Source organism: Sorex fumeus, unplaced genomic scaffold (assembly GCF_029834395.1).
Source record: "Sorex fumeus unplaced genomic scaffold, SorFum_2.1 ptg000055l, whole genome shotgun sequence".
NCBI classification, from domain to species: Eukaryota; Metazoa; Chordata; class Mammalia; order Eulipotyphla; family Soricidae; genus Sorex; species Sorex fumeus.
Genome location: NW_026606112.1, coordinates 5,467,766 through 5,493,422, shown reverse-complemented (window position 1 = coordinate 5,493,422; position 25,657 = coordinate 5,467,766). Strand labels below are relative to the sequence as shown.

Here is a 25,657-nt window from a genome sequence, read left to right as displayed (position 1 = left end):
AACAGGAAATAGAGATTCGTCTGTATTCCCTGCACACTCTAAGTGAAATAATCAACCCCTAGTGACAGAGGGCTAAGTGCAGCAGTGGCAGTGACTCCTTTGTTCCAGCCAATAAACTCGTCTCATTGTCTTTCAGCTATAGAGGATGAATTTGACTTTGCTCTTGGAAAGCAAACGCCCGCATTCCTGAAGAAGTGTGTGTGCTACATTAGGAAAATCGCAAACATTGAGCGCTTTGTGAAAATTCCAGAAATGGGAAAATACATGGATATCACAGGAACAGATCCGAGGATTATCCGGGACCCAGAAGCCCAAGAGAAGCTGATAAAACTCAGGGATGAATTTATTCCTACTATCGTTGCGTCCTCTAATTTGCGAGTCTACACCTCTGTTACTCATTGTGACATGAAACTCGGCTATTCCCAAGAAATAGAAAATCATTACATAGAAGGGCTTGGTAAGCAATTTTATGAGGACATGATCGATATCATCCAGGCAACGGTACAACAAAACTTTGACACAGAAACTGATACTCTCTATGATGAAATTCTCCAGCATTCCTCCTTGTGTAAGACCTATGCCTCCTTCTATGAGTATAAATGCGAATCTCTAAATATCGTGCATAAGTACCTTCTTCCAAGCAAAATCGGGCACATCAATCCTCTTATTATATATGGTGGGCCTTGCACTGGAAAGACCCTTCTGCTGGCTGAAGTAGCCAAGAAGGTATGAGCTTGTTCTTTTCGCTTACTTGTGAAACCTTTAACACTGGGAAAAGAATAAATTGTTGAGATTCACTTTCTGTGTTTCCTTGGCAAATGAGTCTGTGTATAATGGCTACTTCCAGCTTCCTCTTTTGCTGTTGTAACAGAATAAGATTCCAGGGGGCAAGTAGAGACCAATTTTCTCTTTTCTTTCCATCCTCCACATTCATCCTAGGGGTTGGGCGGAGCCAGTGTCCACTTGGCTGAAAACAAGGGCTGACCCACAGCTTTTCTCACCCCTTCTCGCCCTGTTGGAGGGCAGAGACAAGCCCTTCCTGATCTCCTGCTCTCTCAGCTTGGCTGCGATGATGATGAAGTGTCTACAGTGATGATGCAGTGTCTGTCTGCATTGCTTTACTCCCGCTGAGACTACCATAAGCATCTGGTGTGGGGAACACAGGCACAGCCGACCCATCTCTGTCTCCACACAGCACCAGAAAACCCATAGGGCTGCATTTTAAGGAGGTTAGGAATGCCAGGTTGCTACCCATTTTCCTTCCAGTACTGAATTTTTCTGAACTGGACTCTTCACTCTTAACTTTTTTGACTGGCTTAAACTACCTCCCACCCCACCCCCGCTCTCTCCCCTGAGACCTGTCGCTGCTTTCCTGGTGGTCATTCCCCTACTGTTCCCCAGACATGGACCATCATCTTCCTCCATAATCACGCTTTGACCCCTACACATGCAGCCATTCATTTTATGTATGTTGCTGACAAAACCCCCTCCCGAATCCAGTAAACTCCTTGAACAAGATCTGGGAAGGAATGACACCAATTAAAACTGAGTGAGCCAATTCCTGCCTGTGGCCCATCTCTAGTACATGGGAAACAGCTGGGTATTGTTTGGCTGTTTGGCTGAGAATTCTGGCTGCACAGCCAGTTCCATGATGGCTACTCACCACCCTTTCCCAGATACACTCATCCCATCACTCTATCTCACAGGGACCATCAGCTATCAAGTGGCATACCCCACAGGCTGCAAGGGATGGTTCATAGTGAACTTGTTCCCTGGGTTAGAAGTGGGGATGAGCATCTATCAGCCCCATCCCTGGGAATGGAGCACTGAGAGACACAGCCATACACCCTCGTCTCTCTTTCCCCCTCTTGGCCTCCAAACCTGTTTCAGCATAGAGTTGGGATACTCAGTTAGAGAAACACCACTGGCTTTCTTATCTGGCACTCTTATAACTCTTTGGTCATGGCACCCGAGTGTGCCTATTCACAGTGCAGTATCATGGCACCCCAAGAGTCCTCACTTTAAACCCCACTCCACTCCACCCCCGCCTGTGCTCCTAGGAATGTCTTTGCCCGCAACCATGTGTGTGCTCTTGTGACACTGATGGGGATGGCCAGAGAACCATGCACACACTCACCAGAAGCCAGCTGCAGCAGCTGCAGAGAACTGACTAGTTGTTTGTCCCATTTCAGTGACCACCAAAGGGCAGTTTTAGAATGACAGCGCAGGACAATCTCCTCCAAAGAAGCCTCAAATGTTGGTGCTCAACAACACTCATGTGCCTTAATATTCATTCTGACAGCAATTAAATGAAGTTTCCTAAACTTCACTTGACGATCTTTTGGAGAAAACTTAAATTTAACTACAAATGTACAAAATTATACATTCTGTGTTTTTAGGCATTTCCTTGGTGAATTACAGAGATTACTCAAAGAACTTTACCCTTCTAAAATACACTTTGATCATCTCCCTACCTGCCTGTACCTTTCCAGACAAGAAAATACTAAATTTGGCAGCCCTTCTCTTTATCTCCACAATTACAGAGAGAATGAGACAGAGAATGCACTAGAATGAAAGTAAGAAATAACGTCATCTCCCAGTAACAATCTGTCTCCTAGCAAGTCATTTACCCAGCCTGTGGCTCAGTTTCCTCTTTTATTAAATGATCCTAGAATCCCACCTGCCCTGTGAGAGATACCGTGAGAAGTGATGAGTGCCTGTTTATATGTAGCCAGAAATGTGTTATCAACACAAAATAACAAAATCTCTTTTAACCAGCATTCTGTAGTTTTTTATGACAAGATAAATAATAATCACAGTGAGGACCCTTTAACCAGAAAGAATCTCTTAAGGGGGCAGAGAGATAGGACAGATAGTCGAGCACTTGCCTAGCTAGCTTGCCAGCAGTGGGTAGGACTCTTGCCTGCAGGCTGACCTGGGTTCGATCCCTGGCATCCCATTTGGTCCTCAGAGCATTGCTAGGAGTGATTCCTGAGTGCACAACTAGGTGTAACTCCTAAGTATTACCAGGTGTGGCCCCCCCAAAAAACAAAAAAAGTCTCTTAATCATAGATTATACTCTATACTCAGTATCACTTCAATCCTGAGCATTTATTACTGAATTCTGATTAACTTGAAATTTGGTCAAACATATACGCCCTTAAGTGACCTCAGTGAAAGCAATTGACTTGAGATAATGTATAAGTCATTATTTAATCTATGCCTTAAGCAAATACTAAGCATCTACTAGGTCCCAGGAAACAGGAATTAAGCAATGGCCTTAGTAGGTACTCAGATTTACAATTTATCTTTAATACTTTGTGGCTTCTAACCTAAAAGCTGAAAGGTAAACATTAGGGCCAGAGAGCTAGTACAAGGGTTATGGCTCTTGTTTTGTGTGCAGCCAACCCTGGTTCCACCTCTGAGCACAGAGCTAAAAGTAATCCCTGGGCACACACTTGATATCATCCAAAGTGAAAGAAAAAAATTAAGCTAAATGTTGCTTTATGGCAAAATGATACATGGATATTACTGCCACTGTCACTTTTTAGTGTGGTGATCTGACAATCTCCTTGCAATGTGCCTGAGCCATTTGATCTTCCCAGAAGGTTTTTCTCTTTCTTGAATGTCAGCTAGTTTCTTCAGTGCCAGGGTTATCCAAAGTCTTACCTCGGAAGAGCTGAAAAGCTGTTGGATGCAACTGTGTGATTGTCTGACTATATATAGACATACAAAACCATTCTAAATTCCACCTCTATGTTTTAGGCGTATGGCTGGCTACAGGAAGACACGGGACCTGAATCTGACCCTGTCGTAGTTGTGAGATTTCTCGGAACCACAGACATGAGTACGGACCTCAGGCCTCTCCTCCTAAGCGTTTGTGAACAGTTGGCAGTGAACTATCGGTGCCTGGTTCAGAGCTACCCCAAGAAGATCCACGACCTGCGGGACTTGTTCATAAACCTCCTGAATGAGTCTTCCCTGCAGAGGCCACTGGTGATAATATTCGACTCCCTGGAGCAGCTGTCAGACAGCGACGAGGGCAGGAAGCTTTGGTGGCTCCCCGCCCACCTGCCCCGCTTCGTCCGGATCGTCCTCTCCACACTACCCAACAAGTACGGGATCCTGCAGAAACTCCGGTGCCTTATCCACGAAGAGGACAACTACATTGAGCTGGTTCCCCGAGACCGGAAGATGTGCAGTCAGGTCCTCAAACACCAGCTGCTGCGGGTGAAGCGGAAGGTGACCTCGGGCCAGCAGATCTATGTGAACAATGCCTTCTCCAAGTGCACGCTGCCCATGTTCGTGAACCTGACCTTCCGAGAGGTGAGACACTGGCGATCGCACAAGGACGTCAACGAATCGTCCCTCTGCGTCACCGTGCATGACAGCATCGAGCAGCTCTTCGGGTCCCTGGAGAAGAAGTGTGGTCCGAAGCTGGTCTCTAGGGCTCTCGGCTACATCACCATGGCCAAAATGGGCTTGAGTGAAATGGAACTGGAGGATGTGCTGGCTCTGGACAACAGTGTGATGAATGAGCTCAACGAGAATGCCAGGCCCAGCAACCCCCTGCGAGTCCCTTACCTGTACATTGCCAGGCTCAAGGAGGGGCTGAGTGGCTACTTAATAGAGAGACACATAAAGAACGTGACATTGCTGGTCTGGGCCAATAGACACCTGCATCTCATAGCCCAGAAGCTGTATCTGCAGGGGGACAAAGCCCTTCGGGAAATGCACACCATCCTGGCCGATTACTTCTTGGGCGTCTGGGCCGGGGGCCGGAGGAAAGCTTTCTGCCTCGAAGATCCCTACTTGAACGGCTGTCTTGACTTGGAGAACCGCAGCCTGCTGGAGGAGGAAAAGCACTTCCTGGAACAGGCTTCTTTCGACAGGCAGGCTCCAGACCAGCCCTGGGTGTTCCAGTGCAACCCCCTGGAGCCGGACATCTTCTTCGTCAACCACCGGAAAATGTCGGAGCTCCTGCACCACCTGACGCGGTGTGGGAAGACAGATGACCTGCTGTACGGCATCATCATGAACTTCAGCTGGCTCTACACCATGATCAAAATCGGCCAGTTCGACAAAGTCATCTCAGACATCGAGCTGGCCTACAACTACTCGCAAGAGAAGGAGCTCAAGTTCCTCGGCAGCACCCTGCGCAGCATCAAGAACAAGGTCATCGCCTTCCCCGGCTCCCTCTCAGCCGAGCTGCAGCAAAGGCTGCTGCCTGTTGTGAGCTCCCTGCCCAAGCTGAGACATCTCCTTCTCGAATGTGACAAAGATGGGCCCAAGTATTGCTCCATTGTGCCGCTGCATTCTTCCATGGACGTGACCTACAACCCCGAGCGTCTTCCCTTATCTTCCAGCCACCTGCATGTCACCGAGATCCTGCCCACCTGCAACCCCAGCACCGTCCTCACCGCTTTAGAAAATGGTTCTATCAGCACCTGGGATGTGGAGACGCGCCAGCTTCTCAGACAAATCACCACTGCCCAGTCGGTCATCCTGGGCATGAAACTGACCGGGGATGAAAAGTATCTGGTGGTGGCCACCACTAACAACACTTTGCTGATTTATGACAACGTGAATTCCTGTCTCCTGTCTGAAGTGGAAATCAAGGGGACCAAGCATGGTGGCGGCTCTAGCTACATCAATGGCTTCACGCTCTCTGTCACCCATGCCCTGGCCTGGCTCGAAGCCAGCAAAGATGTCACAGTCATTGATCTGCTCTATGGATGGCCCCTGTACCAGTTTCACTGCTGGTACGAGGTGACCTGTGTCCAGTGCTCGCTGGACGGCGTGTATGCTTTCTGCGGTCAGTACCTGAACACCACTACCATATTCCACTTGGGCAGTGGAGAAAAACTCTGTACTGTGACCTCTGAATTCTCAGGGGGGTTCGTGAAGTTCCTGCTGATCTTAGACACGGCTCAGGAGATGGTGATGGTGGACAGTGAGGGAAGTCTGTCTGTCTGGAACACCGAGGACATGGCCAACCCACAGCTCACGGATGATTTTGACTGCCGGAGAGAAGACAGCGAGGTGGTCAGCATCGAGCTCTCAGAGGACCAGAGCGCCATTCTGATCTGCAAAGCCCTAGGCCTGGAGCTCCTGGATACTGGCATGTGGAAAGTGGCTGAAAAGTTCCGAGCTAAACACAACGAACGCTTCATTTCTGCCGTGCTGTCCAAAAACGGAGACTGCATCATCGCCACCATGGAGAATACTTCAGCCGTGTTTTTCTGGAGACGGGACACAGGGCAGTGTATGGCCAGTTTACAGGAAGTCTCAGGTTCCATCGTCAAGTTGGTGAAATCGAGCCACCACAATATGCTCCTCTCTTTATCCACCAGTGGGGTCCTTTCCATCTGGGACATTGATATCATCACAGCCATGTCCAACATCGATAAGACCGGCAAACCCATCCAGAGTCTGGTGCTGCCCACCAGAGGCGAAATCATTTACTCACTCGATGGCTCCGACTGTGTTCACAAGTGGAACTTCAGCAGCGGGTTCATTGAAGCAGTGTTCAAGCATGAGGGCATCGTGGAACACTGCGTGCTGACATCCTCAGGAGACTTGATGGTGACATCAGATGACAAAAGCAGCCAATATGTCTGGCACACCAGCAGCGGCGAAAACCTCTTCCGCATCAATGGGCAGAGGATCTCTCAGCTGCTGATCACACACAATGACCAGTTTGTGGTCTCCCTCTGCGAAGAGCACGCCTCCAGGGTTTGGCGGCTGGCCACCGGCCACCGGGTGTGCAACATCCTCACCACCCTGCAGAATGCCTTCATCACCTCTGCCAACACCTTTGTGGTGGGGATGACCAAAAGCAAAGTCCTGGCCGTCAGTCTCTGGACAGGAAGCATCACCAAGAAATTCTGCTGTGAAGATGGCACCACCATCGTGAACTTTAAACTGATCCCTGATTGTCCGGACATCATTGTCTTCATCACCTCAGCTGAGACAGTGAATATCTGGAGTTTGACAGAGGAGGTGATCTGTCGCCGGGTGCAACTTCCAAACAACTTCCTGAAAAATCTGGAGGATTTTGAGATTTCTCCCAATGGGAAGCTCGGCATCATCGCCAGGGGCGATGAGAACATCAACGTGCTGGATCTGTACAGTGGTAAACTCCGGGTGGTGCATGCCTCCGGCATCATTTGGCGGCAGAAATTGTCTCGGGATGGTCGCTACCTGGTATACATTTGTTTCCGGAATGGGGAGGAAGAGGATGAAAATGGAGCCATATCCAGCTTAATTGTAATGAGACTGGCCGATGGGAAAAATATTGGTGCTTGTTCCCTTTACAAAACACCCACATTCCTTGCTCTCTCTCAGAGACACCTGAACATCATCGTCGGCTTTGATGACGGAAGTATTGGAATCTACACCGTGGTGGACCGTGTAGATGCTGCCTTGAAAATTAAAATTGCCACTTCCAATAGCAGACAAATCTTCAACAATGCAACACAGACATCCAGACCAAAGTCGAACAGTTACTGTTTCAAAGTGTCTGTGGATTGCTTATGGAGAGAGTCTACCGAAGTCTTTGCAAGAGACAGTCCCATCACAGTCAGCGACTCCTCGGAGGCTAGTGAAGCCACACCCTCCAAAAAACACAATTCCTGCTATGACCGGATGTGCTCAGTCCTGGAGTCCAGGAGCCACAGCTATGCCCCTGATAACTAGCAAAAGGTTTATCCTGCTCAGTGAAAAGATGTGGTGTGTGGGACAAATATATATACATATATGCATTATATGTGTTGTGTGTATATATTTATATATATATATATTCTCTTCTATATCCCAAATGACAAACTACTCATTTCCTAAAAGGCAGGACGGGAGGCTGGAGTTCCTGTGTTAATTATTTCTGTGCTCGTGGAATATAGAGAAAAGGTGAAATTGGTTTTTATTTGGACTTTTGGCAAATTATGAAGTCCTGAGAGATGATGTTTCCAAATTGTACTTCAGTGGCGACATCACCGTACAGGTAGAGGGTAGTTTTTAAGTGATCTGTGTGGGAAGGAACAATGCAACTCAGCACTCTGGTTCAGGCGAGAGAGGCATGAGCATTAGATGTAGACCGTTTGGACCGGATTGAGTGACTCAGAAATCACAAACCCAGCTTGCTGTTTGACATCAGACGATTGAGTGGCTCTAAATAAACAGCCTTAATCTCTCTTTACATTTTACAATCCTGACAACTGTGTAAACCCAGTCCACACATGGAAGGTCTAAAGGTGCAAAATAATGTAACAAAGCCTGTCCAGATGTCTTCCCCCATGTCTCAAGAGAAAAAGATAGTGAGTGAGGCCTTGGATGGGACTGGGCCGAGAACCTACCCTCGCCACCATAGGGCTACAAACACACAGTACACCATTCAGCCATGGCTGTTGCATGTGAGGGCTTCTATATAATGGAATATAGGGTTTTTAAGCTATTTCCTGGGCTGCAAATGAATACTTAATTTAACAAGAAACCACCATCTTCTCGTGTCTTTTCTGAAATAACTGTTTGTGCTGGTTGTAAAGCATTGCAGAAAGGGCATTCCAGATATGGCCAAACCACCTGTTCATTTCCCCCGTTGTCCTAGCAGGTCTGTGCTACTGGGTCAGCTGGATGGACACACGAATTTTTTCTCAAACCCCTGCAATCTTAATAGAAAGAGAGCACTCTCGACATGCCATCTGTGAAATACTGATGACATTTGCCTTACTCTCATTTCTCCTCTTTCCTGTGCAAAACGCAGAGAGATGACCAAATACTCGGGGACAAACTGAATATGCCTGTCTTTGTGCTAAAATATTCTACAAATCTTAGGGGTGTCCAAAGGTTCTATACTGTCCCTGTTTGTAACCACTTTCTTACTTCGACACACTGTGTATGCTTCTCTTTCACACTTCTGCTGAAAGATTCTGCAGAGCCCTTGACAGTTTTAGCTATTTCAAAGCAGATGCTACAAAATGATAATCATTATGGTTTTGTTTTTTCAAAAACTACTCAAAAAGATGCCATCCCAAGAGGGGAAAGAGATTTCCTTCCCTCCAGATCCTCCGTGTGCCACACCCTTGGATGACTTTTCCAAAGGATGTGGGTGGGAGCTGGTTTGGTTTGAAAGTGGCCCCAGTGGCCTGAGTAGTAGGTAGGACAGTGAGCAAGCAGCTGACCAGCTTCCTGTCCAGCTCTGCCGCAAACTCACCACAGATATGCCGACGGATCTCTCATCTCTCCCATGCGTTGTTTTTGTAACCTGCAGAATAAGGCAGTGGTCATGTCTGCGCTGGCCCTCAGAGAGAGATTTGGGAGCAATAGGAGGACAAATAGAACATCTTGAGTGTTGACGCTCAGGAAAAACAACTTGATCTAGAAGCGATCTAACCCATAGGGAATCAGAGCCCATTAGATTTCATTTTAGGAAGCAGTTTGACAGCTATTTGTAAGCAGATTGTAAGCATTCCAAGATGTGATTCGACACTAAACCCCCCTCTGCACAGTGAAATACATCCCCCAGCCCCCTAGGAACTTCCTCCCAGCCAACTATACCCTTAGTCGATTGTGTCATTGCTTTTCTTTTCCTTTTTGAGCTTTTTCAGAGGTAAATGCATTCTCATTCCTCTTATTTGTTGTCCTTATCAGTGAGAACTTCATGCCACACGTTCCTAAAAATTAAATGCCTAGATGGCTTAAATGTAGTTTGTGAATGTTCTCTGTAAAAGTCAATAGAGTTTAACAAGTGACTTGAATGATTTTTTCCTAACTTGTTTGCAACTGATAGCTCATATTGAATGTTTTTATGTAAACTTTGTATTGTTGGGGAGAACTACCCAATCAGAGATTTATATTTTCATAAATGTTACATTTAGTTAAATTTTGTTACAGAGTTGTTACACTAGAAAATGATTGCAGTCTTAAGCAATGTATAGTCTTGTGTATGTATTGTTTGTATGAATAAAAGATAAACTAGTTTTGTGTGATGTTTGTTTTTCTCCTGGCTGCAGCAGAAGATTTCAGTAATAATTATTGTCCGTACTTACTCAGCACTGTACACTATACTATACACTAGGCACTATTTTTGGAGATTACACATTAGTCATAAAATGCTCATAACAGTTTTATGAGCTCGCAGCAGGCCAGGTTTACACATGAAGCAATGTAGAAATAGAAATCTAAGGAAGCGGCTGAAGAGGCTCTCAACATAATAACAATGCCTGTCTCGGTAACTTTCTCAAAGCTCATACAAATTCAACACCAAGTATCCAATAGGCATTTACTGATAATGGCTTCCTAAGACACTTTCTAATTGGAACATTAAAAGGTCTGGCTAGACATAAGGATCACTCAAGCTCTTGGAAATGCACTAGAATTTTCAGTATAGTGGATATAGTGTATTCCACTTCAGAAAATATTTACTTGGTCATGCATCTTGCCAAGATTACAAAGGCAAATAAAACAGCCAGTGCTCTCTCGTAGTTTACAGGCACGACAAGAAAACATACAGGAAGTGAGTTTTCTGTGTATATATGAGGATGATCCTTCCCTTTGGGCTGGAACAAAATAAAAGGAGGCTGACGGGGAGGAGATTCCCCACTTAAATTTTCCCCCTAGAGAGAGAAGACCAACTTATCTGCTCTCTGTTTTTTTTTTTTATTTTCTGCCTTCTTGGATTTAGAGCACACATACACACGTTTAATCTTTTTTTTTTCTTTTTGGGTCACACCCGGCAATGCACAGGAGTTACTCCTGGTTCATGCACTCAGGATCACTCCTAGCAGTGCTCAGTGGACCATGTGGGATGCTGGGAATCGAACCTGGGTCCGCCTTGTGCAAGGCAAACACTTGCCAGCCCCACATTTAATCTTTTTAAATTGTTTTGGGACCGTATCTGGAAATGCTCAGCAGTCACTCCTTGCTCTGCACTCAGGAATTACTCCTGGAGGTGCTTGGAATAAGGAATGCCAATATCAAAACCAGGTCAACTGTATGCAAGGCGAATGCCCTACCCACTATACTATAGCTCCAGCTCCACACACCTAATATTTTTTAATGGAAGCAAAGAAGAGCTTACCTCTAATTTAATGAAACAATCATTCTTAGGGGAACTTAAAACTAAAATGTTACAGAAAAAAATGAGTAAGGTATCAATACACTACTCCCTTTATCTTCATGTGACTAAGATGAACTTCTGCTTAAAATTGACCCCACTGAAAAATATTTATCACCTTTCCTGGGGTAATTCCTTCTCTGCCTATAATCTAACTCCTATAGATAAAACTAACTTATCTTTAGTTTTCAGAGGAGATAAATAGAAATTAATGCTCCATAAATGTATTTCACACACAGAATTTTTTGTTTAAATATCTCTCATCCTAGGGCAGAGCATGTCTGCTGGGTTCCAGGTATGATACATTTCCCTGGAATGATTTACTAATTACTAAGTCCCTCCTACAATGTAAAGGAGATATAACTAAGTCAGACTGAAGGCCGGCTTGGATGGCTAGTTGCTAATATACCAGGCACTCATTTTTAGGGTATCAACACAGGTTGTGATTCAGAGTTGCCATCCCATCCCCTCTGGCTTTACAGAAGCCCCGCCTTTAGCAAATGAGGGTCATAGTAAGCTGCTGCTTGAGCAGAGAGCAGAATTTCTCAGGCTGAATTGTGCATCACTGGTTAAAATACATTTTGGGGGGCTGGAGAGAGACCTAAAGGCATTGGAGTGCGTGTTCACATACAGGAACCCCAATTTCAGCTTGGTACAACCAAGCATGAAATGAAAAACATTTTTAAATTGCACATTCAGATTTCTTCTTTGCACACTCTGATTTCCCAGTCCATCTGTCCAGGGAAGGATCCATGAACTTGTATTTTTACTAAATTCCCACACATAATACCAGTCTGGTGAGTGTGGGAACCACACCTTAAAAATCAAGACAGGGACTGAAGAGATAATACAGGGATTAAGGCACTTGCATGCACACAGCTGGCCCATGTTCAATCTCTGGCATCACATATAGTCTCCGGGCACCACCAGGAGTGATCCCTGAGCACAGAGGCAGGAACACTGCCTGGCATGACCCCAAAACAAAAATGTAAGAACTGAAGAGTCAGTCAGAATAGCCTGACTGACTATTAGCAAGGACCCATGGCTAGATACTGTACCTAAAGTTACCTCATTGTGGCAAAGGGCTCCATTAAAAATAATGAAAAGCAACATGTAACTCCACCCATAAATCTTACTTCCCCTTTCCCTTTGGTGTTCTGGGACCAGGAACAACTCACACCAGATAGCCTTGTTTGCAGCACATTCTTTATTTTTTTAATTTTTATTAGTGAAACACCATGAGGTACAGTTGTAGACTTACAAATTTTTGTGCTTGGGTTTCAATTGTACAATGATCAAAAACCCATCTCTCCACCAATGCCCATTTCCCACCACCATGGGTCCCAGTATCCCTCCCATCCCCCATCCCCCCATCCCACCCTGCCTCTGTGGCAGGGTATTCCCTTTTGTTCTCTCTCTCCTTTTGGGTGCTGTGGTTTGCAAAAGAGGCACTGAGTGGCAATCATGTTTGGTCCATACTCTACTTTCAGCATGCTTCTCCCATCCTGGGAGGATCCTCCCAACACCCTTTATTTGGTGCTCCCTTCTCTATCTGAGCTCCCTTTTCCCCTAGAATGTGTGGCTGGCCTCCAAGCCATGGAGCAAAACTCCTGGTACTAATCCTGGCCACTCTTGGGTGTTAGTCTCCTATTTTGTTACTTTATGTCACCCAGATGAATGCAATATTTCTATGTCTATCCCTCTCTTTCTGACTCATTTCACTTAACATGATACTTTCCATGTAGTACCACTTGTATGTAAATTTCATGTCTTCATCTTTTCTAACAGCTACATAGTACTCCATTGTGTGGATGTACCAAAGTTTCTTTAACCAGTTATCTGTTCTCAGGCACTCAGGTTTTTTTTTCCAGATTCTGGCTATTGTAAAGAGTTTGCAGCATATTCTTCGTGGTTGCTGGGGAGACCCCGGGTAGTAGTGCCACAGCATTTTCACTTATCACGTTGTGTGGTGGCAGGGACCCAACTCTGACTTCACACCTGCAAGGCAGACATTCAACCTCTGAGTCACCCCAAACCCCAAAGCTATCATTTGAAATGTGTAGAATGAGACAAGAAGAGTCATTTCAAAAAAATAAAAAAAAGTCTCCCCCTCACTGTGCACCCTGGCCCTGTCCCAAAGCATGGAAAATGTCCTATAATGACGATGGAATCAGGAAGGTGAACCCACTAGAATCCAAAGGCACACATGTGTCCATCCTTTAGTCTTTGGTTTGGGGGCTGCACCATCTGTTCTCCCGACTTCACTCTAGCTCTGGAGCTCAGGGTCACACCTAGCAGGGCTCATGTGGTGCCCAGGACCAAACCTGGATCCGCAGCATGCAAGGTGAGCCCCTTACCACTTGTACCACTTACCCTCCAACTCTCCATGATCTCTTCCTGAATTATCCTAAAGAACTGTGATTGTCTAAGTTACTGGGAATCGAGTTGTGGAAACACAGTGTTCCAGCATCAACCCCACCACCAGTGCCTACTTCCCTCCACCTGTGTTCCTAAGACAGCCTGCCTTCTTGTCCAGGATACTTTCAAGTTTGGCTGCTGTAGTTTGAATCTCCTGTTTTCATTGTTTTTGACTGTGCTTTGTGTATGTCCTTTACATACCATCCCCCACATTAACAAAGTAGCTGGGCGGCCCCTGACCCCTGCTCCCCAGTTATTTCCCTTCCTCCTCCTCTCACTTACCCCCTCGATTTCTTTCCTTCTCCGTCCTCCCTAGACACTGGGCTCTCCCTCCAACATCTTTTTTTTTTTTTATTGAATCACCTAGAAATAGTTACAAGCTTTCATGTTTGGGTTACAATCACACAATGACAAAAGCCCATAAGTAGAAAGAGACTATGGGGAATATTGTCTGCCATGGAGGCAGGGGAGAGTCAGAAAGGGGGGATAGGAGGGTATATCTCCAACATCTTTAACTCCATCCAGGGCTTCTGCCAGCAGCGGGTCTTTCACCCTAGAGTGCTGGAGGCGACCAAAAGGTCTCTAGGTGGCGCAGCTGTTTAACATGTGTCATCAAGCCCGGCCCTGGACTTGGGTTCAGAGTGAACAGAATTTCCAAAGCTTCAGTAATACTGACGGCGATTGCCGCCGGCCCTCCTCCCGCGCCCCCCGCCAGCATCCCGCTCAGGTGCATGCATTGCAAATAGGCGGGCGCGGAGCTCAGCAGAGCGCATCCAGGACGGCCGTGGTGTGCACGGAAGCGTGCGTTCTCCGGGCTCTGCCGTCCCTCGGGGCGCGGGAGACGCGTGCAGGTTCCTCCCCCCACTCCCCTGTCCCCCAAATTTCCCACCCCGTAACTCCTGCGCAGTTTCGCACACGGGCTCGCTTGAAAACAGGAGGTCGCGCGTACACCACAACTAAGGTAGAAACAAAGGCGCGAATATAGGCGGGCGAGGGGTCCAGGTCTTTTTTTAATTTTTAATTTTTTAGATTTTTGCTAGTGAAACACCATGAGGTACAGTTGTAGGTTTACAAATTTTTGTGCTTGGGTTTCAGTTATACAATAATCCAATACCCATCCCTCCACCAGTCTTTGCGCCAGTAGGGTGAGGACTTGGGAGATGCACTGACTTTAACTAAACCCTGAGTTGCAGGTAATTCGCCCCCCCCCCCACGCCCTTTCCCCTGCAATAAGACGAAAGAAAAGAAAAGAGAAAAGAAAAAGAAAAGCCGCCCCAAAGTTCCCCCGCACGGCTCCGGGAGGCGTCGTGCCACCTGCACGGAGGCTGCTCCGAGAGGCCGCGCCGGGCTCTGCGCGCTCAGGGATCCGGGACGCGCGAAGGTCGCACCGCCAGACTCCTGGGGTGCTCCCGGATGCAGCGGGGACCCCCCGCGCGCAGGTAAAGGGTTACGCGTGGCGGGCGGCCGGAGGGCGGGCCGGGCACGTGACTCGCGGACCCAATGAGGGCGCGGGGCGGCCGCTGCGGGCCTCGGGTCCGGGCGCGGCGCGGCGCGGCGGGCGAGTCTCCGCACGGCCCGAGCCATGGGCGCCCCGAGCCCGCCGCCCTCGCCGCCGCCCCGTCCCAGGTAGGACGCGGCTCCCGGCCCCGCGGGACGCGCTCGGCCGCGGTGGTCCCCCGACTTCCCGGCAGCTCCTTTCTCGAACTTCATGCCCCTGTCGCCCGCGGGGCGGGGGTGGGGGTGGGGGTGGGGGACAGGTGATGACACCCGCAGCAGGTGTTGATCCTCTTGGGGACGGTCAGCCGATTCCCAGGCGCCTTCGGGAAGGGGTGTCCGGGAGCTGGGCAAGGTGGGGTGGGACTTGCGCCAAATCCCTGCCCCACGGAAGACCGTTTGGTGAAGCGCTTTTGTCACTAAGTGAACTTTCCAGCGGTTGCGTGAAGTCTTGAATTGGGAGGGGAAAAAAAAAATAAACTGTCGGAGTTTGATTTCTCGGACTCCGCCCTCCCCCCTTCTTCCCCTTTGCCCGCTTTTAAGAATCTTGAGTGTTGTTTGTTTAAATAATAAGAGAGATGGAATGCGACCGCCCCAGTTTCTCTGAAATGTCCTTTGGGGTCCCAGGATTCCTCTTCTCCCCGGGGTGCCGGAGAGGGGGAGTGAGGAGTGCAGGAAGGGGAGCTGCTGGGCGTGGTGGAGGGTGCCGGGTGCAGACAGTTCAATGGGCACAAATTTGGCTGTCTGCTTAATAATTAGGCAAGCATCTCTCAGGCCTCCGACCTTAGCAACCCCGGGGGGGGGGGGGTGAGATTTTTATTATTATTATTGTTGTTGTTATTATTATTAATTATTGCAGACCATCTACCAAAGAATTGTTTTTCGGTAATAGAAGGCAGAAGTCAATAGGGCCCCCCTCCCCCCACCCCTCCAGCTCTCAGCCTGAAAAACAAAGCTTCCCGTGAGTAACTCAGTTGACATTTTATTTTCCACCGGTGTTGATATTTGCCCAGTGATTTGGAGGAGGTCGGGGTTCCAGGAACGTTAGAGAAGAATGAACTTTTCTGGTGGTGGTTTAGGAGAGAAGTGAGGTGGGTAGGGGTGCTTCATCTTCTTCCTGGGCTGGTAGATGTCCTGGGTGACTGGACCTGTGCTGGTCTGAGGAGTGAAAGCTGGAAAAACGTTTGGGAGCTGGAGGAGACAACAGCTGGTAAGAGGAGGCTGCTGAGGGTTGGTTCTGCACTTGCTGCTGAGTCCTGCCTTTCACCCCACTTTGGAGCACGGGCGAGTGGTTAGCCTCTGGGGGTCCAAACGCCAGCGCTTATAGAACATCCTGATCGCCAACACAATCTTTGAAGCTCTAAATGGAGTTCTGTTGGGGGTTTTGGTTTGTTTGGGTGTGGGGGGCCACACTTGGCAGTGCTCAGGGCTTACTCCCAGCTCTGCACTCAGGGATAACTCCTTGGCAATGCTCAGGGGGACCATATAGGGTACCAGGGATTGAACCGCAGTTGGCTGCATGCAAGAGCCTTGCCCTCTAGACTATCTCTCCAGAGGTCTGATGTTTATATTTCTCTAAGTATGAATACTGTGCTAGGAAGCCGCCTGGCTCTCAGAGGATCCAGGGAGCAAAAGGACAAATCAGTTTCCTGATAAAGAAGGCTAATGTGGTCCACTCTCTTCCTTCAGTTTCTCAGTGATAAGCCCTTACCTACCTCCTGGCACCTGGTTCTTGAGGGTTCTTAAGATCTAGATACCTAAAGCCTTCCCAAGATAAAAGTGACCAATCTTATGTTTTAAGAGCTTTCACTTATCTGGAGGTTTTTTTTTTTTAACTTGCATAGCAACTAAATATGCTCCCTTATCCCTAAAACTGGAAGAATTCCCACGACTTCCCACCTGAGCTTGGAAGCCACAGGCTGTTCCAAAGGCAGCCCCAGCCAGGGCTGTGCAGTCACCACGTTCCCTGACTTACTGCTCCAGCAGCTCATCACCACAATACGTGGAAGAGTCTCAAACCCACCTCGCACCTGTAGAGCACACCAGATGCCCAGTCATGGCTGGTCCTAGCCTGGCTACTACCTGCATGAGAATAAAATAAAAATGAAGTTTGATGACTCCTTTCAGCCTTTTTAAGAATCTAAAGGCTCCCCTGATTTTGGGGTTCTTCAGAAGGACTCCGGGGCAGTGCTGGAGTATAGTACAACTATAGTTGTATATACTGGAGTATAGTACAAATAGGGTGCTTGCCTTGCACATGACTGACCTGGGTTTGAGTCCCAGCACAGCATATGCCCCCCCCCGAAAACTACCAGAAGCATAAAACATGGAGTAAGCCCTGAGCATGGCCAAGTGTGACTCCCAAATAAAAACAATGGAAGGACTCGAGATGACTCAAGTGATACTCCCCTTGAATATAGTTAAGACAGACTCACCAGATAAGCCTGCATCCTTACGGAGGGATGGGTGTTTGATCATTGTATAATTGAAACCCAAGCACAAAAATTTGTAAATCTACAACTGTACCTCATGGTGTTTCACTAATAAAAATTTTAAAAAAATAAAGAACTTAAGAGAAAAAAAATTAAAAAAAAATAAAAAGAACTCAGGAAAAGAACTCAGTGTCATAGAGCATCAGAAGATGTTTCCAGGCTGCAGTGACGGATGGTAGATGAAGGGTAGATCTGATCTCTTTGAGCGTGAGCATGGGCTTCTACTCTCATCAGTGAGCAGGTGGCACTTGGCAGTTAAATACAAGCCTGAGCTGACCTTCGAGATAGCCGGAGACGCCAGCGAGGCACTGGGGATACAGCCCCTTACACACCGGTCTCAGTCTTCATTGAAGTTCATGGAGGATTCTCAGATAAGATGTGAACTTGAGAAAGTTTTCTGGAGGGCTGGAGAAATAGTAGGGCAAATAGCGTGCTTGACTCTCACATATGAGACTCTGGGTTCTACCCCCAGCACCACACACAATTTCCAGGAAGTAAACACTCTCTATTTCATTGCTATACTTCCCTGCTAGGTTATCCTAGCGTCCCACATCATTGGCTTCAGCCACAGAAAAGTGTTCTGATTAAGCATGATCCAAATATGTTTCATGTTTTCAAAACCCCTATGCTTCTTTCTGTGGGCTTGAATATATACTGCTAAAGACAGAATAAAGAGAAATTGTCACTCTCTTACCATTCCCTGATAGAGCTTTACTCCTTCTAGGAATAAAATTACCAAGACTTTTGATTGTGTAATAGTCATGGACGTAGACCGTAGAACAGTCTTTAAAAAAAAAAAAATTGAAGTTGGCCACCATGTGGCCTGCAGTAGGTGAGTGTGAGGATAGTATCACGTTTGTGTGAGTGTTAGCATGCGTGCTGGGCTGGTGGGGAAGGGGAAGTCACTTTTTAGAGAGCAGAAAAGGCACCAAGGTCCTGTCACTGCCATGTGTCAGTATCTCATAGGCACCATTTGGGGCAGTATTTTTAGTGCACATTTCCTAGTCTCACAGTCTTTGCTCCCAGAAAGTTTTGACCCTTTTTTGTTTGGGGTGTTAAATCTCCACTCACACTCATTGCATCACCGAGCACTTACTGTGGGCTACTTAGGTGTGGTAAATCCAAAGTGATTCACACTTTGAGGTTATAAAACAGTTTCCCTGTGACCTAAGAGATGACTCAAAGGGCTGGTATAAATGCTCTGCATGCCAGGGAACCCCAAATTTGATGTCCCAACCATTGGTGTTGGTGACCTTAGTTACTCCCAGCACTGCTGGCCTGAACAACACTACATCCCTGCCTTCAGACTGACACTATCTTCTGAATATTGCTGGTGTGACTCCTGGGGCACCCTGTTGGGGAGTTCCTCCAAGAAAAATGGCCAGCAATATTCCCCTTGTTTGGTAATCAGAGAACAATCCCCTCAGCTCTCTAGGATTTATGTTGCAACCTAGAAATGAATCAAGAAATCCACTTGCACCAGCAAATAGTCAATCCCTGCAAACCAAGGAGATGTTCCAAATACTGAAGCACCTGTTTTGCATGTGAGAGCCCAGAGTTTGACCCCCAGCACCACATGGCCTCCTGAGCACTGCCAAGTGTTCCCCCACCCAATAAAACATTAAAATTAAAGGGTTTTATGTTTGCACTATTATGAAAGGGCTGGAGAATTTGAAGGGCTGTGCACATGCTTTGCATGCTTGAGACTGGGTTTGATCCCTGGCACTTCATTGTCCCTTGAGCAAGACCAGGAGAAATCCCTAAGTACAATGAGCACGCCCAGGTGTGGTTCAAACACTAAAGACAAACAGACCAAAAAGCTGCCTAGAATTTGATTCTCCTTAGGACCCCAATCACATGTTTTCTCTTGAGTTTGACTGAATTCGACTCTTTGGGTTCCTGATCCAGAGCAAAGACATCCAGCTTACCAGTTCAGTGAATGGGTGTTGCAGTCAGTATGAATGTGGGCACAGCCAGCTGGCACACAGGGATGGCAGTGCTGTGAAGGTTGTTTGTGATTAACCCCTAAGTCTGCAGCAGAGACAAATGGGCTTCAGAGCCATTTGTTAACATGGAATTAAATATGCATATTCCCTGAATTCATGAGAATCCCAAAGTTGATCTGAAACCAGAACTAATACCCAACTCTACATAACTATGACTTTTTTAGGCATGCGTATCTGTGATAAAGTTTATTTCACAAATTTAGTACAGCAATGGATTAACGACACCATGAAAATGTAACAGTTAATATGCTGTAAAGTTAGAAGAAATGGTGGCAGGGCTGAGTGCTACCAAGAAGCATATTTTAAACAATGCTCATATATGCTTGGGCGAAAAACATCTCAGTCTTGTGAGGAATTGTGTGAGAGGTTGCTTTATTCCTATTATTGTGAATAGGGTGAAGCATTCAACAAAGATTTTAATAGTTTGGTTTTTGCACCTGTGTTTGATTTCTAAAATTAATAGTTTGAGTATGATACTGGATACGTATTTTTTAAAAAAAATTAATCTATGCCCCCCCCCCAAATCTTGCTATTTAAGTTATTTGTATGTGCTTCCCCACCCCCACCTCCATTATACTGCCCAAGATAATACTTTTAACTGCAGGTTGATTGCAGATAACTGAAACAGCTAGCGATGTTGTGGAGGCACTCCGATTTTTGAGAAATGTACCCCCCCATACACCCACACTCCTGGCTCTACAATCAGAAATTACTCCTGGGGGTACTTAGGAAACCATATGGGATGCCAAAGATCAAACCCAGCTCAGCCACATGTAAGGCAAGCACCCTACCAGCTGTACTGTCACTCCACCCCCGCCCCCCAGTATTTTCAGAGCCGGAAAAGAACCTGAGAAGTCCTTCGGTCGACCCACCTTAATTTACAGATAAGAAAACTGTGATGATTAAATGATGGGCTCCAGATTCACTGGAAAGTTACTGGGAACAGAGTAAAAAAAATCTCAGATCCCAATAGTTTACTAGCCAGAAATTACATGTTTTAATAACATCGGGAAAAATTATTTTTTCAAGTAATTTTCCCAAAAGATATTCTTTTTTTTTTTTTTTTGCTTTTTGCTTTTTGGGTCACACCCGGCGATGCTCAGGGGTGACTCCTGGCTCATGCACTCAGGAATTACTCCTGGCTGTACTTGGATGGAATGCTGGGAATCGAACCTGGGTTGGCCGTGTGCAAGCCAAACATCCTACCCGCTGTGCTCCAGCCCTTCCAAAAATATTCTAAAAAAAAAAAAATTCTAATAGCCACACCTGACAGAGCTTATCCTTGATTGACACCATTACTGCCTCTGAACACTGGCTACTCACAGCTGAGTCAACCTGAAGGTGTTTGGGCTTCCTGCCCCCCTTACTGGGAAGGTTTGCCTGGGCTTCTGTGGCTGCAATTGAGCCCAGGAAATCAGCCCCCAAAGGCAAGGGCTTGGACAGACACATGGTGCCTCACCCTATCTATCTTAAGAGTAATTCCGGGGCTAGAGAGTGTAGTGGGTAGAGCACACAGCCAACTCAGGTTTGATTTCTGGTACCATATGGTCCCCTGAGCCCCACCAGGTATGATCTCTGAGCATAGAGCCAGAAGTCAGCCCCAAGAACTGCCAGGTTCCCCCCACCCCAAAATAAACAAGTCAAAAGGGCAGCCCCGATTCTAGGAGAGGAGCTGTGGGGATGCCTTGTAGATTCCCTTCAGAGACAGGAGTGGGCTGTAGAGGATGGGGGCCTATGGGCACAGGGGCAGAGACTTCCCAGAATTGAGGCTGGCTGAGTTCTCAGAGCACTGTGGCAAAGGCGGGATACCTATTTGACAGGCAGACCTGCGCAGTATGAGTGAGGCGGGCACACAGCCGGGAGACTGGCATCCCGCTGAGCTCTGCCTCTGCCCAGAGGGAGGTCTGGACTTGTCCAGTATCGGGCAGCTTCGCTTTGTGCAAATGAAACTGAACTTCAGACCTTTGCAGAATTCATGTGGAAAAAAGAAATAGAATCAGGTAAGACTGTGTTCTCGGAAAAGAAAAAGTTCCAAGGGCCAGAGGGATAGTACGGGGGACAGTGTACGTGCCTGGCATGCAGCCGACTCTGGTTGGGTCCCCAGCGTCATGATCGCCTGAGCACTGCCAGGAGAGATCCCTGAGTACTGAGGCAGGACTAACCTCTGAGCACTGTTGAGTATGGCTCCCCCCCACCCAAATTTCTGATTTATGTATATGTATTCTTGTGCACACAAATTATTCAAGCGGTAATTTTAGTCAAGAGTGAAGCCAACAGGCTGGTCGTGGTATCAGAGAAATGTTGTAGGGGACAAGAAGATGAGCTTAAGGCTTGAGTGATAATACAGCAAACAGGCCACTTGCTTTGCACACGCCAACGTGGGTTTGATCCCAACTCCCCATATGGTCCCTGCAAGCCCCACCAGAACTGATCCCTGAGCACAGACCCTGAGCATTGTTGGGTGGTAGTCACCCTCAGCCCTCCAAAAAAGAAGAAAATGAACTTAGGAGAACCAAGGAAAAGACAGAGGTGAAAGACCAATGACTGGTACATCTGAAAAAAATCTGTCATTGGTGTAAGAAGGTCACACAGCCTCACCTGACCAAGAAGGCATGCAAACCTGGGTCTCCCTGTCCATTCAACCAGCCCCTGTCACATTTTCCCACCAACAGGCTTTACCCCTCCGGGAGTGCTGTGGTCTACCAGGTCTACAAGGTGGTGAAAAACACACCTCATATCCTCCTATCATAATCTGCATTTTTTTAATTTAACTTTTGGTTTGGGGGCCACATCCAGCAGTGTTTGGGCCCTGCTTCTGGCTGGATGCTTGGGGACCACATGGTGCCAGGAATCCAAAAGAGCCTCCTAGTTGAATTCCTGGCACACAGGAATTTGTGTGCAGGCTGAGCATGTGCTCAGCTCCTTAATCCACCTCTCGAACCCAGATTCTGAATTTAAAGAAGATTCCAAGAGGAGTGAGAAGCAGAGTGGAGCATGAGAAGCACCTAAGGCTAGAGGAAATGCCTTGTATTAAGGAAAGCCCGTAACACAAGGAGGTGATCCCGAGGCTTTGTTTTGGGAACTCCTGGGTCCATTCCTGATACCACATGGCCACCTGAGTACTGCCAGGTCTGCGCACCACAGCCCTCCCCACAAAAAGGAGCAAAGAACTAAATATCCAAGGATGGAAGAAACAGGGGCCAGGAGGATTGGTCGAGGTGGGAAGCTTGCCACAAGTGTATGAGGGGCAGAGGGTGGCTAGGACAGAGAAGGCACCAGTATGACATTGATGGTTGGAAGTGATCGCAAGAACTGAGAGCTGAAAGTAGGTAAAGGGAAATATAGATAGATAGATAGATAGATAGATAGATAGATAGATAGATGATAGATGATAGATAGATAGATATGATATGATAACCTGTCAGTATCTGTATTGCAAACCATAATGCCTAAAGGGTTTGGGGGGCATGTGGAGAGAGAGAGAGAGAGAAAGAGAGAGAGAGAGAGAGAGAGAAGTGCCTACAATTGAGTCAGGCAGGAAATAGGTGAGTAAGAGTAAAACTGGAGACATTGGTGGTAGGAAATATACACTGGTGAAGGGACAGCTGTTGGACCATTGTATGACTGAAACCCAATCACAAACAACTTTAAAACTCTAAAAATAAATAAATAAATACAACTTTAAAAAATAAAAATGATGGAAGAATGTTCCAAGCAGAGAGAGAGAGAGAGAGAGAGAGAGAGAGAGAGAGAGAGAGGAGAGGAGCAAAGCACTGAACACTGAAGCTGGACTCTACAGACAAGGTTAGGCGGTAGGTGACGTCACAGCAGTGCAGCGCTTGCTCTGCATGTTGGAGGACAGGGCTTGGGAGGGGCCATTTAGGGAGTGGAGGGAAGCGAGTCCAAGTGGATCCTGCTGAAGCTGCATTTTAAGGAGCAGGTGTTCTCAGCCTGCGCAGCAAGTGGCCTGCAGAGGGGCCGCTCCCAGGGCAGTGGTCAGGCCATTCACCGTCAAGGCATGTTGTGAGGAGAGCTGGGACTAAATGGAGAAGAAGGATGCAGTCCCAGACATTTGAGAGCCTGCCCCCATGCACTGGATCCATAAATCCATGCCAGCGTGGATTCCGAGGGCAGAGGGAGCGGAAGTGTGGAGGATTATAGAGAGCCAAGTTCTGACTCGCCCTGCAGACTGGAGGCTGGGATTGGAGGACCACGTTCCTGGCTACCAGAGAAGAGGTGTGTGCAGTGGGGGCTTCGCAGTTTAGTTTTTTGCTTTTGTTTATTTACTTATTTATTTGGCTTTTTGGGTCACACCTGGCAATGCTCAGGGGTTCCTCCTGACTGCGCTCAGGAATTACTCCTCGCGGTGCTTGGGGGACCATATGGGATGTCGGGAATCGAACATCCCAATCGAATCGACCCAGATTGGGTCAGCTGTGTGCAAGGCAAACGCCCTACCCACTGTGCTATTGCTCCAGCCCCTTCGCAGTTCAGTTTTAAGGTCAGACTTACTATTGGATGGTAGCGGTTTGTCAACTTTGGCCAAGAGATAATTCCAACCTCAAAATTCCAAATCTGGGAGCTGGAGAGATGGCTCAAAGGGCCAGAGTGCATGCTTTGCATGTGGGAGACACAGGTTTGACTCCACCCCTCCCAGTGCTGCCTGGTCCACCAAGCACCACCAGGCTTGATTCCCTGAGCACCGAACTGAAAGTAGCCCCTGAGCACTGCAGCATATGACCCCAAAACAAATCTGGATGCCCATGTAAATTGATATATCAGAGACCAGAGAGATAGTACAGGGCTCCAGGCCTTGCATGCTTCCATCCCCAACACTGCCAACGTTCCCCCAAGCCAGGAATAGCCCCTGAGCACTGCTGGGAGTGGCCACAATAACACACCCCTGCCGTAGTAAATATATCACTTAATCACTTAATCACTTAACTTCCCGTTAGTCGTCGATTTGCTCGAGCGGGCGCCAGTAACGTCTCCATTTGTCCCTGTCGCGTGCTAGTATAGCCCAATGGCATCTGTTCGCTCCGGGAACATGAAGGGCCTCAAACCGATCGTTCATGATCTTGACGAAGAAGTCTGACCATCTGGTAGGTGGGCGGCCACGCGGTCTTTTGACATCCCGTGGAATCCAATCAGTAACAGCTCTAGTCCAACGGTCGTCTTTAAATCTCATTACGTGACCAGCCCATCTGATTTTCGACACCTTGGCAAATGAGACAGCGTCCCTGATCCTTGATCGTCGACAGATGTAGTAACTACAACTGGTCTCATTCACCTGACCCTGAAGTAAATATATCATAGGAAGATTTCTCGGCTGGCCAATATCATGCGACAGTTTTTCATATAGCTTGATTCCGGCCCCTTTCCAGCCACTGTGCCTGCCACCTGCACAGGCAGGAATAGCAGGCACCTTTCCAGGAGGCCACTGCATCAGGTCACCAACTCCTGTCCTGTCTGCACTTTGTTCCCCAGGATGCTCTGCAGGTCTTAGAGTTGGATGTGGGGCTAGAAGAGAGGGGTGGCGAGGGGGCATGATCCAAGTGACCAGTCTGGGATATGGGCTTTGTTGTTTGTGTACATGTCCATTGTGCCAAACCCAGATGCTTGGAAGTCAGTAGGGAAGTTGTTGAAGTGCTTGTTTTATGGAAACTTGAAAGTGTCCCGTGAAAACTAGTTTCCCCATCACGTGATTTTCTTATTGAATCTGATCCCCATGGGAGCAAGCCTCATTTTATAATTAAAACAAGTTGTTGTTTTTTTTTTTCAGTCTTTCCCCCTTGATGCTTTGACCAATAAAGCATATTTTGAGGGCTGGCGAGATGGCCCAAAGGGCTGGAGTGCATGCTTTGTGTTGGTGGTGTCTCGGATTCCATCTTAGGCACCCACGGTCTCTGGAGCACCATAAGTAGTAGCCCCCAGACACTCCTCTGGATGTGCTCTCCCCACCCCCGAAATGCAAGCAAGAGTTATTCCGAAAGTTTTCAAATGAACAGAACAGCTACTTACACAACTACAATGAGACTTTTTTGGCAGGGTGGGATATGAGGATGCCATATAGTAGTGAACAGAAAACCTGCTGGACAAATTCTAAAAGAGTTGTAATGCTTGGCGAGATTTTT

General features: G+C 47.3%; 2 protein-coding genes and 1 pseudogene across 5 annotated transcripts in view; 2 read left to right on the top strand and 1 right to left on the bottom strand.

Moving 5' to 3' along the window:
- Window positions 1–9,008, top strand: part of NWD2 (NACHT and WD repeat domain containing 2) — a 184,634-nt gene extending 175,626 nt beyond the window's left edge. For all 4 annotated transcript variants that reach the window (XM_056125543.1, XM_056125544.1, XM_056125545.1 and 1 more), the window contains 2 exons: window positions 137–726; window positions 3,766–9,008. In XM_056125543.1, the coding sequence (XP_055981518.1) occupies window positions 137–726; window positions 3,766–7,698 (4,523 nt within the window). In that variant the 3' untranslated portion in view covers window positions 7,699–9,008. The remainder of the gene's footprint in view (window positions 1–136; window positions 727–3,765) is intronic.
- A 6,094-nt stretch (window positions 9,009–15,102) lies between these two features.
- CUNH4orf19 (chromosome unknown C4orf19 homolog) overlaps window positions 15,103–25,657 on the top strand; it is a 91,526-nt gene continuing 80,971 nt past the window's right edge. The window contains exon 1 of the mRNA XM_056125595.1: window positions 15,103–15,157. The gene's annotated coding sequence lies outside the window, so the exon portion shown is untranslated. The remainder of the gene's footprint in view (window positions 15,158–25,657) is intronic.
- LOC130034052 (uncharacterized) lies at window positions 25,573–25,645 on the bottom strand (annotated as a pseudogene).